Source organism: Anopheles bellator, chromosome 1 (genome assembly GCF_943735745.2).
Source record: "Anopheles bellator chromosome 1, idAnoBellAS_SP24_06.2, whole genome shotgun sequence".
In the NCBI taxonomy this organism is placed as follows: Eukaryota; Metazoa; Arthropoda; class Insecta; order Diptera; family Culicidae; genus Anopheles; species Anopheles bellator.
This window is the reverse complement of record NC_071285.1, coordinates 49,471,303-49,486,380: the sequence shown is the minus strand read 5'-3', so window position 1 is coordinate 49,486,380 and position 15,078 is coordinate 49,471,303. Positions and strand designations below refer to the sequence as shown.

At 47.1% G+C, this 15,078-nt stretch overlaps 4 protein-coding genes across 4 annotated transcripts; 3 read left to right on the top strand and 1 right to left on the bottom strand.

The window, feature by feature from the left end:
* The first annotated feature begins 4,743 nt into the window (after positions 1-4,743).
* LOC131210898 (protein downstream neighbor of son homolog) lies at positions 4,744-6,663 on the top strand. Its single transcript, XM_058204215.1, has 2 exons — positions 4,744-5,018; positions 5,080-6,663. The coding sequence occupies exons 1-2, from the start codon at positions 4,801-4,803 to the stop codon at positions 6,617-6,619; spliced, it is 1,758 nt and encodes a 585-aa protein (XP_058060198.1). The 5' UTR covers positions 4,744-4,800; the 3' UTR covers positions 6,620-6,663.
* Positions 6,662-7,281, bottom strand: LOC131210907 (DNA-directed RNA polymerases I, II, and III subunit RPABC2). The gene is made up of 2 exons (XM_058204227.1): positions 7,144-7,281; positions 6,662-7,085 (listed from the first exon to the last, which is right to left on the bottom strand). The coding sequence occupies exons 1-2, from the start codon at positions 7,170-7,172 to the stop codon at positions 6,719-6,721; spliced, it is 396 nt and encodes a 131-aa protein (XP_058060210.1). The 5' UTR covers positions 7,173-7,281; the 3' UTR covers positions 6,662-6,718.
* A 366-nt stretch (positions 7,282-7,647) lies between these two features.
* LOC131205412 (ribosome biogenesis protein BMS1 homolog) lies at positions 7,648-11,321 on the top strand. Its single transcript, XM_058197494.1, has 3 exons — positions 7,648-7,705; positions 7,773-11,008; positions 11,074-11,321. Exons 1-3 carry the CDS (start codon positions 7,648-7,650, stop codon positions 11,290-11,292), a joined length of 3,513 nt encoding a protein of 1,170 aa, XP_058053477.1. The 3' UTR covers positions 11,293-11,321.
* Positions 11,322-12,138: 817 nt separating this feature from the next.
* LOC131205335 (lebercilin-like protein) lies at positions 12,139-14,819 on the top strand. Its single transcript, XM_058197399.1, has 6 exons — positions 12,139-12,243; positions 12,837-13,038; positions 13,107-13,363; positions 13,421-13,640; positions 13,704-13,841; positions 13,914-14,819. Exons 1-6 carry the CDS (start codon positions 12,221-12,223, stop codon positions 14,817-14,819), a joined length of 1,746 nt encoding a protein of 581 aa, XP_058053382.1. The 5' UTR covers positions 12,139-12,220.
* Positions 14,820-15,078: the final 259 nt, after the last annotated feature.

The following is a 15,078-nucleotide window of genomic DNA, read 5'->3' as shown; positions in this document are numbered from 1 at the left end:
GACGATGACAGTAGCCGATGGGTCGAAGATTTTCACGCTAGCCAGAGTTCTTTAATATTTTAGCACAATTCGTTGTCCCGCGGATGCTCGCGAAGACGATAGATTGATGGTTAAGGCAGTTTATATAAATGGTTGAAAATAACCTTTTTTCTGGATTGAAATAGTCGCTTCTCATTGGATCCTATCAAGTACTGGTAATTGTACGTGTTGTTTATTTTTTACACTCATTTCGGCAAATATCTGCAATTACGGACCCGAAAGGGTAAACAACTTAACGACCACAGTGTCGCAGTGACCGCATTAGCACACTGTACTTTAGCCCTTTAGCCCTTAGAAATAGGCCCTTCTTCGCGAGTGGTGTGGCTCCGAAAATCGGTCATCGAACTGCAACCGCCCCGGAAAAACCTCCCCATGTGACCCCCGCGCGGTTCTAATGGGCAAGAGAACGCAACTTCACGAATCATAACGCAGGCCGTCGAGTCCGGGCTTCCTTATTGTTGGTGTTTATAATCATAGGCCACCGCCAGCATAGGTGGAAAGGGGGGTGTTGGAGCCACAACAGCGGTAACATAAACCGGACGAAAACATTGCCAGAATGCTGCGCGATTAACCGACCGAAAGCACCGGTCCGGCTCGGGCCGTCCGTATTTTGATCGCACCGTGTGTACACCTCGGAACTCAACCCCATCATTAACACCGAGGGGAAAAAACCACGAAAATTATGGAGAGGAACTGGGCAGGCCGCCACATGACCCGCTGGCTAGGCGGGGGGCGGATGGGACAAGAGAAAGTAAAGGCCGGCGTTTGGCCGGCTTCCTTTCACCTTGTGGTCGGCTTTCGGCGGGTTAATGAGGGAAAACCAGTACACCGCGGAGTCACCGGAGCCAAGATGGGTCCCCGCCTACGAAAAGGAAAACTCTCTGGCCATCGCCAATCCATGTGAAAACCCGGCACAAAAACAACAACAACGCGCCGACCGCAACATCAATCTCCCGCTGGAAAAGCCCGCAAGGAGGCGTACCGCGCGCGTTAGCACAGGAAAAACGCACAGCCGCGCGCCAGTCCCCGAAAACCCTTGAGTGTGGTGATTAGATTTAATTGGATAACAGATAGTGTTTGCACCGCGCGCCACACGGACAAAGTTCTCTCTCTGTCTCTCTTACACTCCAGCACCCTTGGATTTCGTCTTTAACACTTTCTTATAAATAATTTATCAGAATTTCGAGGTGTTAACCGGTGCTGCGTGTCCACTGGACCGACGACCAGCCGGCCGGCCGACTTAAAATGGCCGATTCCGGTGCCGTGGTGGGGTCCGGGACCGTGCGACAAACATGCGCAACCATGAATTGCAACTTCGCGCGGTCTACATAACCGCCGAAATTCACGGGCCCCGTGACCGGGTCGGATCGCGGACGTGAAAACGACACCAGCCTCGGAGGGCAACTACCTACCTGCAGAAGATTGATAAATGCAACACCGCGGGCTGAATTTGATGGATCATCGTCGCGGAATCCGCAATGTGTCGTGGAACCGTCTCGCCAAACAAACACACAATCGGAAACGGGTTTTCCCGTCGACTCCCGCCGGGGTCAGTGCTGTGTAAAGTTTTCACACTCAACTCACATTATGAACGACTAAGGCGTGATCAGTAAAAAGTGTTGAATCAAACTGAACTGAAATGTAACAATTTATTTTTTTTCAATTTTACCTACCGTTGCATTATTTTTTTTCATATCGCAAAGCTTTGAAAACGGTTACAAAAATAATTATGATTGGTAATGAAACGTTCATGCTTCATTACACTGTAAGTTCTTAAAGCTCCACTCTATAGTTGACCCGCTGGCACTATTTAACCATTAGTTCCAATTATAATTTTCAATAAACTTGTTTCTATTTCCACAGAGGCTTTGGCTTTTTGGATGGAAAATACTTTACATTTTAGTTTAGTTCATAAAGAAGCTTCGGAAGGTTATTTGGTTTTTCATCAGCGAATAAACAAAAGTCTTAAAACATTGGAACCTTAAAGTTTCCCATGAAATGGCGACAGGTTTCAATCATATTAGTGAACAGAAACTTCGTAAATATCATCATATTAAAAAATTGTAATCCGTTCCATGCACTTATTTAAAAAAAACAGTTACATAAATTAATAATGCAATCAAAAACGAGTTCAACAAATTGATCATGCTTTATCTATGACCTGATTCTTTACTGAAGTATACAGCGTTAGCTTGGACGGATATTTACTATCATTATTAATTTATTTTTAGACAGAGTAATAAATATTAAATGCGAAATGCTCAAGTTGATGATTCGAACTGACGAACTGGCCCATAGGAACCGATTACTCGGGGCGGATCATTCGTTAACCGGATGATCTATAGGCGAGCCATGGCCGAAAAGGTCAATCAAATATATTTTTAAAATAATTGGAAACTACAAAGAAAAACTCCCCAAACAAAGACAGAACAGTGGGCAAAAACTATTCAATTCTTTGTGTTTCTTGCCGATATTTGCTTACTACTAATCATTAGGTATTTTAATAAAGTGTCACGTTGAAAGTAAAAACTTCAGAAAACGTGCCACAGAAAAGCTCATCGTGTCAGGTTAATGCCTTCGGGTTGCAGCATTCCTTGTCACCGAGTCCATTGTAACATGGGTAAAAACATGGCAGCCAAATGAACTACTCCGGCGTGTCGATCGGAGATTACTTCACCTGATGGGCCATAGCGACGTTCCGTCTACCATTCGATGAAGTGACAACACAATTTCCCGGCACAAAACAGCCATCACAATCCGGCACCATTACCACGGGGCGTTAAAGTGACACAAATTTAAACACATTCTTTGGTGGTTTTTCTTCGAAATAAACACCGCCGCGGCGTATCGTGTCGCGAGGGCCGTGGAAAAGGCCCTGGTACTGGGAAACACGTGGATGTCCCCCCGTCGACAATCTGCGCCGGAAAATCAGACAACCAAAATCAGCAGACAAATAAATAAAATTTTAAAGCTTTTTGCCCGCTCCCCGGTCGCCGGTTTCCGTGAAAGTGAAGTGAGTTTGATGCGTGCAAAAAAACAGAAACGGAGAGCGCGTCACGCGGTTCCACGGCATCGCGCCGTGACCCTTGCCGAGCCGGGAAAATTCTTCACGCAAAAAGCGCAATCTGTCGCGGTACACTGAGCCTAGCGCTGGCAAAAGCAACAAACTGTCCGAAAGGACTAAAGGACTACGACACCCTGTCGTTGGGGTAAGGACAAGTGCAAACAGTACCGCCAGGAGGAAACTTACCGGTTGTCGCGGAGCGAAAGGAAAAACTTCCATTTCCTAAGCGTATTCAAATTTTATGCAGATCCAATACGATTTAGAAACATACTTTAAGTATTTTCTATCTTCGGTCTCCCTTTCAGACGGATCCGGCCAGCGTGGGCCCTGAGGGAGGCGGTCTACCCCACCCTTTGACACGATGGTCGGCCAAAGGAATGTTCTCACGACTTCTTTTTCCGCGGGGACGAATCGCGATCTTTCCCGGCAAGGTTTTGCCCGGTGTCTCCGGTAACACTTGCCAGACGACTTCATCCAGCCCTGAGCTCTTCATCAAATGGGTGGGATTTTTTGCTCTAAGTCCTTCTAGGCGTTTCGGCCCCGCCCGGACCTTCGCTGTTTCCGGTTCACCTGACGGCAGTATCTTGAGATGAAGTAAAAATCAAACTCCAGCCCGCGTCACAATCAGCCGGCCAGCAAATGCTTGGCTAAGGAGTAGAATAAATTCCAAATGAAGACATTGACGTACTCGCAGAGGTTTTCGTTCGCTTTTTGTAAATCTGCAGCGGAAGTTCCAGGGAAATGGGGATCACACCTTTACGCCAGGGTCAGGAAGGGCTACTGCGCGTGTAAAAAAAACATGAGCACTGTATCGGATCGAAAGGCGATGCAAAACTAGGGTTTTAACACCCTTAATAGCTTTATCTTTCCACAGCTTATGCAGCGTGCGGGTTGGTAGATTTTCCGTTCGCTGTCAGACCGCTGGACACCGTTAGTAAAAATATTTGAATCGCAAACGGAGGACCCGTTTTCTTATCAAATGGTAAGTGGCCAAGGATTAAACGAGCGTTGGTTGGTAAGGAATCAAACTGTGAGGATGCAAGTTTCCATCAACGGAGTAAGATTTTTGGTTGTGCAAATACTTTATGGTGAGAGGAACGGCATGATCAATTTGTCTTTCTTAAAATTATTTTCAGTATTTGAAACCCATTCAACAATTTTCCTTCTACCAGAGTCTGTTTCGATTTATTCCTTGCCATCGGCAAATCTTGTATGACGAGTATACAAACTTTGCTGACAACGGAAGTAGATTAGAAGTGATACTAATATAAAATATTGTCATTTCTATTAGATATTGCCAATTATTTTGTAACGTTTCAATCTCTGATTATAGCTATCCATACTAATTTTATTGTTTCTTGGGATAATTTTCAATTTAATTTTATTTCATGCGACAATCAGCCATATTTTGTAAGGAGCGAACCAGCCATATTTTACAAGGAGCGAACCAGCCACAATTTGTTTTATTTGCAAAGCGTCACCTGGCGGTCAGTTTAGCAACTCATTGCCGCCATCTGCTGGCGACTAGCCGGAAACCCGTCGGCCATTGCGCGCGTGCTTGGCCCGCGTCAGCTGTCTGTCAGTGCTCGGAAGTTCCTAGCGTAAACAAAGTGCGAATCCGCTCTTCCGAATCCATATTCACTCCTTTAATTGTTCTTTTCAGTACGCAGAACTGCATTCCCACGATCCGCGTCACCATGAGCACTAACACGGAAGGTTTTCTATCGAACCCAACGAAATGGAAGCGCCCGGATGACATTATCAAAATGCAGCGACTGAAGCAGAAGCAGAAGGCGTTGCAAGATCGTATAAACAAACCCTCGAGAGCGGCAAATGCTGCGCAGGCCAAAGCGAACGACGATCCCATCGCAAATCGGTTCGAGGGATCCACCAAACGGAAAAACCCCTTCTCGAGGTAATGGTGTGTTCGAGTTGAGTGCGTTGGTGGTTTAATATCGTTTCCCTTTCGGTCTCAGAAACACGGACAATTCAGCCAAGCGCCAGAAGGACGATTCGGTCAGTGGGTCGGCGGCAGGCGAAGAAACGATCTTTGAACTCCTGAGCAAGGCGCAGCAACCGGAGGTGCCACAAATAGAGGCACCAGTCGTGAAACCCCTAGAGCAACGCTTCCTGCAACAGTGTCCCGTCGAGCAAACGTTACCGCAGTACGTGGAGGAAGTTCCCAAAACTAGTAAACAGAGCCCTATCCACTGGAGTGTGAAGAGCAAAATGCGTATCATCTGCCGTACGCCTATCCCGGGAACTAACCTGCGAACGAACCAGGAAGCCAGCGGGCTCACTTCCTTCGTACGATGCATTGACGCAAAGGAATCTTCCACCGGGTTGGACATTTCACCCGGTGCACGCTTCTACCAAGCAACGCTTTACTGGCAACATCCGTATCTGCCGTGGCTTACGCTCTTCCCACGTAACTCACGCAACAATCACACGCAGTCCACGTTGGACGAATCAGTCCGTTCGGTTCTGGCAAAGGAGTGGGTTACGAGCTTCCGCAATCTGTTCCAGCTGCTGCGGGCACGCCAGTGTCCATACTTTTACGTGTGCGCCAACACGTTTACCGTACTCTTCCGGGCGGCCGGTATCGGCGGAAGGGTGGAGACACACGCACTGCTAACACCGACATCGCGAGGGATGCGGGCAGCCCTCAAACAGGAGGAGATCGAGTTCAGTATGCCGCTGAAGAAATCGAGTGCAGCTGCCCCCGACAAGGCGGACCAACTGAACCGATCAAACGAGTCGGGCGTTGGGAATAGCAGTTTTTCTAATTCTTCCGAAGAGACGCAAACGCAAGCTGAGGCGACATCGAATTGCCTGTCGGATGAAGAAAACGACGAAGACGAGGACGATATGGACAGTGAGCAGTGGCTAGAAAGTCTTGGTGTAGATGCGGCCGAGATACGCAAGATTAGCGATAATCACATGAAGAAACAGCAGATGCGCGAGTGTGGCGGAGACTACGGGGACCAATCGCTAGTGCTGATCGAGGGATCGGAGTGCCAGGCGTTCTTTAACTTTCTGCTCAACGCGAAAAGTACCACAGCGAAAGTGGGACGGTTAGCCGGTGTTCCGCCGACACTGTTGGCGCCGGTTTCGTTTGTTGGAGCCAGCCTCCGCACGCTGCAAACCCGTTCCACAAAAATACGAATGGATGGCCAAGATTACCACAGTACCGAACTGCATGGAGTCGTGCTACCGCACGTTCTTCCGTACCTGACGGATTTGCTGTGTGAAGCGAACGATAATTATAGCATAACGCTTGCGACGGTTCCCAGCACGGCGGGTCTGTGCGAAGCCTCGCAAAAACTGATCAACGATCTTGACAAGGAAAATGATGCATCCACGCAGGCCGATCCCGTCTTCGGAAAGGAGAATCTGTCGGACTGTGGACTCAACCAGCGCATCGTTGAGGGTATGTGTCGCGTCACGAAGGACTCCGTGTTCGACACCGAACGTCTGCTGTACAGCCTTGACGCTGGTGGTTTCAGCTGGAGTTGAGCGCCACGTTTTTGGTACAAATAAATACGTCCATTAAGACAATCGTACAAATATTTCCGCCCAGGTCTATTTTCAAAATAAAATTACACTCGTTACACACTAGTGATCAATAATGATTAGTTCGTCGATGCTCCAATCTTCGTACGAAGAGTCGGGAAGGTAGCGCCGGATGATGATGGGGATTTTACGTTGCTTCAACTCCTTCATAGCAATCTGTAGGGGGTCCGTTTCACCTTCCAACTCCACCATGATCGGTGCGCACATTGCAATCTGAAGCGCCCGTGTGCCAAGCACTCGCGCCCGTTCGTACTTCGTCATGTACTTGGTCGTAATGCGTTTGTTTTTCGGCACGCCACCACCGGCCTGACCCGGGTTGATGATTTCAATGTTATCTCCGTCCTCTTCCTGGTTCAGCTCATCAATGTTTTCATCGTCCTCGACATCATCGAAATCATCCCCGCCGACGCTGCAACGTAAACGATTCTATTAAACGAAGAAGGAACGTGACCGAACAAGCTACTTACTCATCGTTATCATAATCTCCATCCTCCATGATTACTTATCCGTTTAGAACACGCGAACACGAGGAAATATCACGAATTTCGAGCGATTTTTGCCTGTTATTCCGCAGCAAGCCCAAGACGCCCGAAATGCTGTTTCCTTTGACGTTTCAAGAGCAGGTTCAGGGTTGTGTTTAGTGCATTGAAATGGACACCTTTGCAAACCGGTTACAGAATTTATTTAATTTGCTCAGAAACATCTACGAATAAGCGAAAATTTGAAATAGTCTAATACTGCATAAAGTAGTGGAAAAGTGTTTTTATCTCAAAAACTTATCATTTGAATTTTGTGTTACCGCTTGAGCAGCCCTGCACAGCTCTTCCGTCAAACGAATGTCAACAGGCAAAACAACGGACTCGCGTGTTTTGATCGCGCACGATCCACGCGGTTCGACTTTGTGAATCCCGATTAGATTTCTTCACTGTTAAATTTTAGGAGAAAATTGTTCAACAGATCAAAGCCCAACCATGGCTGAAGATGGAGACCATAGTGAGAAAAAGAAATCGCACAAGAAGCGCCATTCAGGTAATGTGTCCCGAGTGTGTCCATTTGTGCTCGAATTTGCTCATCTCATTTTTCAATCTTTTCTCAGGCGTGAAGGCGGACAAGAAGAAGGCCAAAAACAAACCGACCGATCGTACGAAAAACCCGAAAGGTTACGCTATCTCAAAAGCACGTTCGGCAGAGAAGCGTTTCCGGCGCAAGGAAGACCTCACCACCAAAAAGCAACACATTCCGCTCGTTGATAAAACGCCCGAGGAACCCCCACCGGTACTGGTGGCGGTGGTGGGCCCTCCGAAGGTGGGAAAAACGACGTTGATCATGAATTTGATCAAAAACTTTACGAAGACGAACGTAAACAACGTATGCGGCCCAATCACGGTGGTGACGTCGAAGAAACGCCGAATCACGCTGATCGAATGTAACAACGATATCAATAGTATGATCGACATTGCCAAGAGCGCCGATTTGGTGCTGTTGATGGTGGACGCAAGCTTCGGGTTCGAGATGGAAATTTTCGAATTTCTCAACATCTGCCAGGTGCACGGAATGCCGAAGATTATGGGCATCTTGAACCACCTGGACATGATTAAAAAGGCAAAGGCACTTAAAATGCAAAAGAAACTGCTGAAGCACCGCTTCTGGACGGAGGTGTACGATGGGGCTAAATTGTTCTACCTTTCCGGACTTATACACGGCGACTATCTGAAGAACGAGATCCGCAATCTAGGTCGATTTATTTCGGTTATGAAGTTCCGTCCGCTGGCATGGCGTGGGGCACACAGTTACATAATTGCCGATCGCATGGAGGATATTACCAACACGGAACAGATACGCCTGAACCGCAAGTGCGACCGAGATGTCGTATTGTACGGTTACGTGCGTGGTGTTCCGTTGAAAAAGGAAAACATGGTTCACATTGCCGGTCTCGGTGATATGCATATTGACGAGCTGAACACCCTTCCTGACCCGTGTCCTTTGCCATCGGCTGAGAAGAAACGCAATCTACTCGAGAAAGAGCGTCTTCTGTACGCGCCTATGTCCGGTGTCGGTGGCATCGTCTACGATAAAGATGCGGTCTATATCGAGTTGCAAGGATCGCACAGCCACAAGAAAGGACCATCGAAAAACACAGAGCAGCAGCAGATCGTTGATTCGTTCATCGGCAAGAAGGAAACTTTCGATGTAACGATCGATAACCAGGAGTTCCGATTGTTCAGCGATGGAGACGTGATCAAATCCGGAGACTTTGTGGACAACGTGCGAAAACGTGGCAATGAGTCTGATGACGAGGAAGATGATGATGCTAATTCTGAAGAACAGCAAGAGAGCGAGGATGATTCAGGTTTGGAAGATTCGGGAGACGAAGCTTCTAGCGAAAAAGGAGCCCGTTTAGGATGGATTCCTGAGGAAACAGATGATGAAGAACAAGAAGACGAATCAGGAAGTGCCTCTGATGATGATGATGATGAAGATATGCCGAAAGGCAGACGAACTGGGTACCTTTCATCGGATGAAGAAGAAAAAACAGCTGGCGGGACCACGATGGCCTGGAAGGATGGTTTGGCTGCAAGAGCACGCAATGAATATTTGGAACGGCAGGCAACTACCAAGAATCTTATGAAGATAGTTTACGGAGTGTTCAGCAAGGCTCATCAAAGAGCGAAGGCGAAGGTAGCCCAGGAGGCGGAAGGCTCTTCCGGCGATGAGGAGGACGATGAACTGCTGGGAGGCATATTTAAAAACCTAAGCCAGAAACAGGCGGAGCTACAAAAGAAAAAATCGGTACAGGATGTAGATGAGTGTTGCTTCTTCGAGGAGTACGGTGATGGTGTGCGCGATTGGACGAAGGCTGAAAACAAAAACCTCATCACGAACTGTTTCGTAACGGGTAAATGGAAAGCATCTGAAGATGCAGAGGAACTGCTAAAACTGGACGATATGAGCGATGGGGATAGTGATATCTACGGAGATTTCGAAGATCTCGAAACTGGCGAAAAACATGAAGCGACAAAAGAGAAGAACACTAAAAGTTTACAGAGTGCTAGTGAAAAGCAAGAAGGCGAAGAACAGAGTGAAGAATCCGCCCTGGGGAAGCGCAAAATAACTAGAATCGAAGAGAAGAACATGTCCCGCGCTGAGTTGATGGCGAAAAAGATGAAGCTGAAAGCGAAGTTTGACTCCGAGTATGACAATCCGGAAAAGGACGATCACCACATAGAAGGCGATCATCAGTACTACGAAAAGCTGAAGGCAGACGCTCTGCGCCAGACGGAATTGAACAAGAAGGAGTTCGCCAATTTAGACGAGGACGTACGGCTCAACATAGAGGGCCATCGGGCGGGTCTGTACGTGAGAATGAGTTTCCGTAGCGTGCCGTCGGAGTTTGTCCAGCATTTTGACGCAAACTTTCCGATTCTGATCGGAGGATTAAACATGTCCGAGGAAAACGTTGGATACGTTAGTTGCAAAGTGAAGAAACATCGGTGGTACAAGAAAACGTTGAAGACGGGTGATCCACTGATCATTTCGCTCGGCTGGCGAAGGTTTCAAACCATACCCATCTACGCCAAGGTGGAGGACGATTTCAAGCATCGGTATCTGAAATACACTCCGAACCACGTGACATGTAGCATGAGCTTCTGGGGGCCGGTAACGCCACAGAACACGGGTCTGATGGCAATTCAGTCGGTGGCGTACGATCAGAGTGAGGTTCGCAAGCTTGGGTTCCGCGTGGCAGCCACCGGAGCAGTGACTGAAACAGACAAGGCAGCCGACATTATGAAGAAACTCAAGCTGATCGGTACTCCGAGCAAGATCTACCAGAAGACGGCCTTCATTCAAGGAATGTTTACTTCGACTCTGGAGGTGGCCAAATTTGAAGGTGCCAAGATACGCACCGTTTCCGGCATTCGCGGTCAGATTAAACGGGCATGCCCACCGGAAGGATCGTTCCGTGCCACGTTCGAGGATCGTATTATGCTGAGCGACATTGTGTTTTGTCGCACGTGGTTCAAGGTGAATGTGCCGACGTTTTACGCACCGGTAACCAATCTGCTTTTGCCACCAGAGCAAAAAGCCCAGTGGATCGGCATGAAAACATTAGGTCAACTGAAGCGCGAAAAGAACCTGCAATTCGAAGCAAAAGAGGACAGCTCGTACAAGCCGATTGTGCGCGAAAAGCTGGCCTTCCGTCCGCTTGTTATACCGAAGAACCTACAGAAGGCACTCCCGTACAAGGACAAACCGAAGCTTGGGCCAATCAAACCGAAAAAGTCATTTGAAAGCGAAAGAGTGGCTGTGGTGAATTCACCCCACGAACAAAAGGTAAGACCCATTCCTTCGCAACGCTTCGCACTTTAACGTTAATACACATTTTCGTCTCGTTTCAGGTTGCCAAAATGATGAAGATGATCAAAACTAACTATAAAACCAAACAAGTGAAGCAGCGACGGCAGGGACAGGAGCGAACGAAGCAATACAAGAAACAGCAACTAAATGAGAACTTCCGCAAACTGCAACGGCAGAAGGAATTGAAAAAGAAAGTGTTCAAAGCGATCAGCAAAATGGATGCCAAGAATGAAGATAAGCTGAAAAGCGGGAAAAAATGATTTGTCAATACAGTAAAGAAAAAAATAAATCGCACGCTCACTAAAAAATAGTTCAAATCTGTTTCGATATTCGAATTAATGTTCGAAAAGTGTCACAGGACTGCCTTAAGGCTCGTCCAAACGTGGCGATTTGCAATGCAATGTCGCTTGAAGTGACAGCTCCGGAGACGTCATAAATGTCACAGCCGCGGGTGGAAATCTGAAGACTCGGCATGCAATTTGTGAACAAATTTCAAAACAGGGTCAGTTTGTCGGTTGGACATGTTGGAATCAGCCATGGAAGCAACACTGTGTTGGTTTGCCTTACCATTGTGCTTTTCGGTTAAAAAGCGAAAAAAGAACGTGCGAAGAGGTTACAGTGTCGAGGAAATTGCTTTTAAATGGCATCGTATGCCTCCGCATTTTTATTCTGATCACTATATTTTTTATTTTTTAGTTGCCAAAGACATGGCAGACTTTCGTAAATTTTTATAAATTCAGTTACACACTTTCGCGAACGTTGACGAAGCGTCCAAAATATAAATAAGAGGGCAAAACAAAACATCAACAAGTCAACCGACAAACTGACCCTGTTTTGAAATTTGTTCACAAATTGCATGCCGAGTCTTCAGATTTCCACCCGCGGCAGTGACATTTAAAACGTCTCCGGAGCTGTCACTTCAAGCGATATTGCATTGCAAATCGCCACGTTTGGACGAGCCTTTAGCCATTCTGGCGGAAAACCGTTGCCATGGTAGCCCGCCAAAACAAGTAGACCTTGCCAAACAGCTGCAATTTTCCCTATTCTGTCTGGTGAGTTTTGCGAAGTGGACGCGTTACGCTGCGGTACTACTTCAAACATTTTTTTTTGCTTACTCCACCTAAGTGTTGCGTTATATCAACCATTTTTGATCGGTTTCGAACAAGCGTACATAAATTACATCCGATAATGTCTACAGCGTTACGTTCTTCGTAAGTATTCAATTTCGCGTTCAAGGATGAGGTGCTTCGTTTGCCCACTAATATGCAGGATAAACGGTACATTCGTTAGTGCATCGTCGAAGGTTTTTCAGTATAAGCAGCATTGCCGTACGGGGTGTTAATTACTCGTTAGTCCACCGAAGTGGTGAGTGGCAGGGAAACAGGGAATCTGTTACAAATCCTTCACGCGGAAATCATACTTCATCCAATTCATTTATCTCAAATGCTTCTCCTTAAGGAAGCCTACTATCACTTTCCTTAGTAACGAAAACACATCCTTAGCGAGCACAGTTCACGAACACCACGGCATGGAATGCTTTCGGGCGGGGGTATTTACTATTCAACGCCACAATACGCACGACGTTGGATGGCAACAAAAGGGAAGGGTTTATTTACGAAAGTAAACATTACGTTGGTCAGTTGCGTCGCAGACATCTTGATTTTTGTCACCTCTTCTAAAAATTAAATTATAATTTGTTTTCGTTCGCGTTATTTCTTTTTCGAGTTTTATTCATGTCCCTACACAGCCGTAGTTAATAATTGGGTGAGATTTCAACTTTTTAACGTTAGCTTATTAATTTCAGATTTTCTATGCAGAGCATGGAAAGCCTTTATTCGAACAACAGTTCAAAGTTTTCGGCGCTCCATCGACGCAAGGCGGCTGCTAGGCAACCGGCCATCGTATTGGCGACGAACAGCGATGTGCGGCATCGGGTCATGTCTGCGCGTATGCTGCGCCTGAAGCAACTGCAAAACCAACTTGAGGTGGCCAATCTACACATTTCGGTAAGTAGCTACAAACTTGTGAACTAATCTCTGCATGGGAAAACTGTAACCGATTAATCTGAACGCAGGAACTGACCAAAGACAACCGTCTGTTGAAAGCCTTACAAAAGCGTCAGGATTCAGCGCTCTCAAAGTATGAAAACACAAACGCCGAACTGCCGAAGTTGCTGCACTCGCACGCCGAAGAGGTTCGAACCTGGCAAACCAAGTATCGCAATCTACAAAATCAAAATAAGGAACTTAACAGTAAACTCAAGGCAAAGGATGCTCATATACTGACCATAACAGATCAGAATAAGCACCTAGTACAACTGAACAAGGATAAGTGCGTTCATTAGGACGCTTTTCCAAAGTCCGCTGATATCAATCGATCCCCTTACAGGCATCTTGAAGAACGCGAGAGGCTGGCGGACCGAGTGCGCTACTTGGAGAACAGGCTTATGGAGAAGGATAACGATACGAAATTAATCGCCCGACGTTTACAACTGGAAACCAAAAACTTTAAGGCTCAGCTGCAACAGGAAGTTTTAAAGCAACGCGAAATGGCTCAGAAGCTGGAACGTACTCACCATGAAATCAATCGACTGAACTCGGTTATTGAGGTAATTTTCTTCCAAAGCGATGTGGCACTGCAGTAATCATTTTTGATTCGTTCATCGATTTAGATATATGAAAAGCGTACCCCATCGACGCTGCTCAAGAACACTAGCTTCCTTCTGAAAACACCGAAACCATCATCCGGGCAGCAACAGCAACAGCTTGTAAGGTACACGAACGGAACCGCTCACAAGCCAGTTTTTCCAGTAAGTACCCTTCACTTGGAAAATCCCTCGAAGTTGGTCTTTATCGTTGAGACCGTTGCCCTTGGTTTGCAGACCTTTTCGGAACCATCGCCAGTGATCAACATGGACGTAACACCAAAACCAAAGTCATCGCAAGAGGGTGAAGGTGATACCAAATCTCCAATCGCGAGTCCCCGATCGTTGCAGCCCATTTCTCCGCCCGAAGATACGCCACCAGCTCCGCATAACTCGTCGAAACCGCGAAAGAAGCACTCCAAGAGGAAGGTAGCGCAACCTACGGACGACGAGTCTAATGGGGGCGAGAAGCGAGAGGAGCACAACTACGACGAGAAGATGTGCACCGAGTTCAACCAGTACGCAATGGAGCAGGAAGCCGAGTTCGATAAGACCATTGCGACTGAGCTGTTTCGTCTCCATACCGAAATGGGGTCTTCGGCAACGAAGCTGCTGAAAAATAGAAACATCAAACAGTACAGCGCCACAACCGCTACATCGTACGAAGACGACTACGAGCCGGATCTGTCCTCGGAGAAAAACGTTTCCAATCTGACGGAGATTTTCGAACACAAGGCTCACATAAACGAGATCGAAAGCCACATCCGTCGGATGGGGTCGCCCATTACCATGGACGGATACCCTTCGATAAAGGACAGCTCAAGTGTACGCAGCAGCACCACCAAGAAAAAATCGTCTGCCCCCCTGGATACGAACGAAACGGACCTTGATTCGTCCGAAAGCGGAAGCAGGTCCTCGGCAAAGGAGTTGGAGGCACTGAAGCAGGAAATGCACCAGAACATTCTCAAAAAGGAGGCCCTGCTGGACACGTTCTGTGACGAAATGAACGGCAAGGGACAGCCCAAGGCACAGCTCAATCGGCCCAAGCTGGACAACTCGAGGCGCACGCAGATCGATCCAAAGAAAAAGCAGAACCTGCTGGAAGTGCTCAAGGCAATCGATGGCGACAGTTTTGACAAATGAGCTGCTCGAAGTGGGTCGTGGCAAATAGTGTACAGTAACGTTTCTACCCTCTAAGACATGAAGTCTTAGCAGCAGCCGCAATCCTATTTATAGGCAGCGAAACGATTTATATTTTTAATAAAAGACACAATTTACAAGGAAGGTGCATGAGACTCGTATAATTTTCTGTGGAGATATTTCGCGACCAATCTATTTCTACCAAAGGGGATTTTTCTTTTAACGGTTATTTTACGGGATTCGAATCGCAACGAACGCAGCC

Coding starts and splice junctions, on each gene's coding strand:
- LOC131205335 (XM_058197399.1), top strand. CDS start 12,221: ATGTCTACAGCGTTACGTTCTTC. Junction 12,244..12,836: donor TCTACAGCGTTACGTTCTTC/GTAAGTATTCAA, acceptor TATTAATTTCAG/ATTTTCTATGCAGAGCATGG. Junction 13,842..13,913: donor CTCACAAGCCAGTTTTTCCA/GTAAGTACCCTT, acceptor CTTGGTTTGCAG/ACCTTTTCGGAACCATCGCC.
- LOC131205412 (XM_058197494.1), top strand. CDS start 7,648: ATGGCTGAAGATGGAGACCATAGTGAGAAAAAGAAATCGCACAAGAAG. Junction 7,706..7,772: donor GCACAAGAAGCGCCATTCAG/GTAATGTGTCCC, acceptor ATCTTTTCTCAG/GCGTGAAGGCGGACAAGAAG. Junction 11,009..11,073: donor ATTCACCCCACGAACAAAAG/GTAAGACCCATT, acceptor GTCTCGTTTCAG/GTTGCCAAAATGATGAAGAT.
- LOC131210907 (XM_058204227.1), bottom strand. CDS start 7,172: ATGGAGGATGGAGATTATGATAACGATGA. Junction 7,086..7,143: donor GGAGATTATGATAACGATGA/GTAAGTAGCTTG, acceptor TTTACGTTGCAG/CGTCGGCGGGGATGATTTCG.
- LOC131210898 (XM_058204215.1), top strand. CDS start 4,801: ATGAGCACTAACACGGAAGGTTTTCTATCGAACCCAACGAAATGGAAG. Junction 5,019..5,079: donor CGGAAAAACCCCTTCTCGAG/GTAATGGTGTGT, acceptor TTTCGGTCTCAG/AAACACGGACAATTCAGCCA.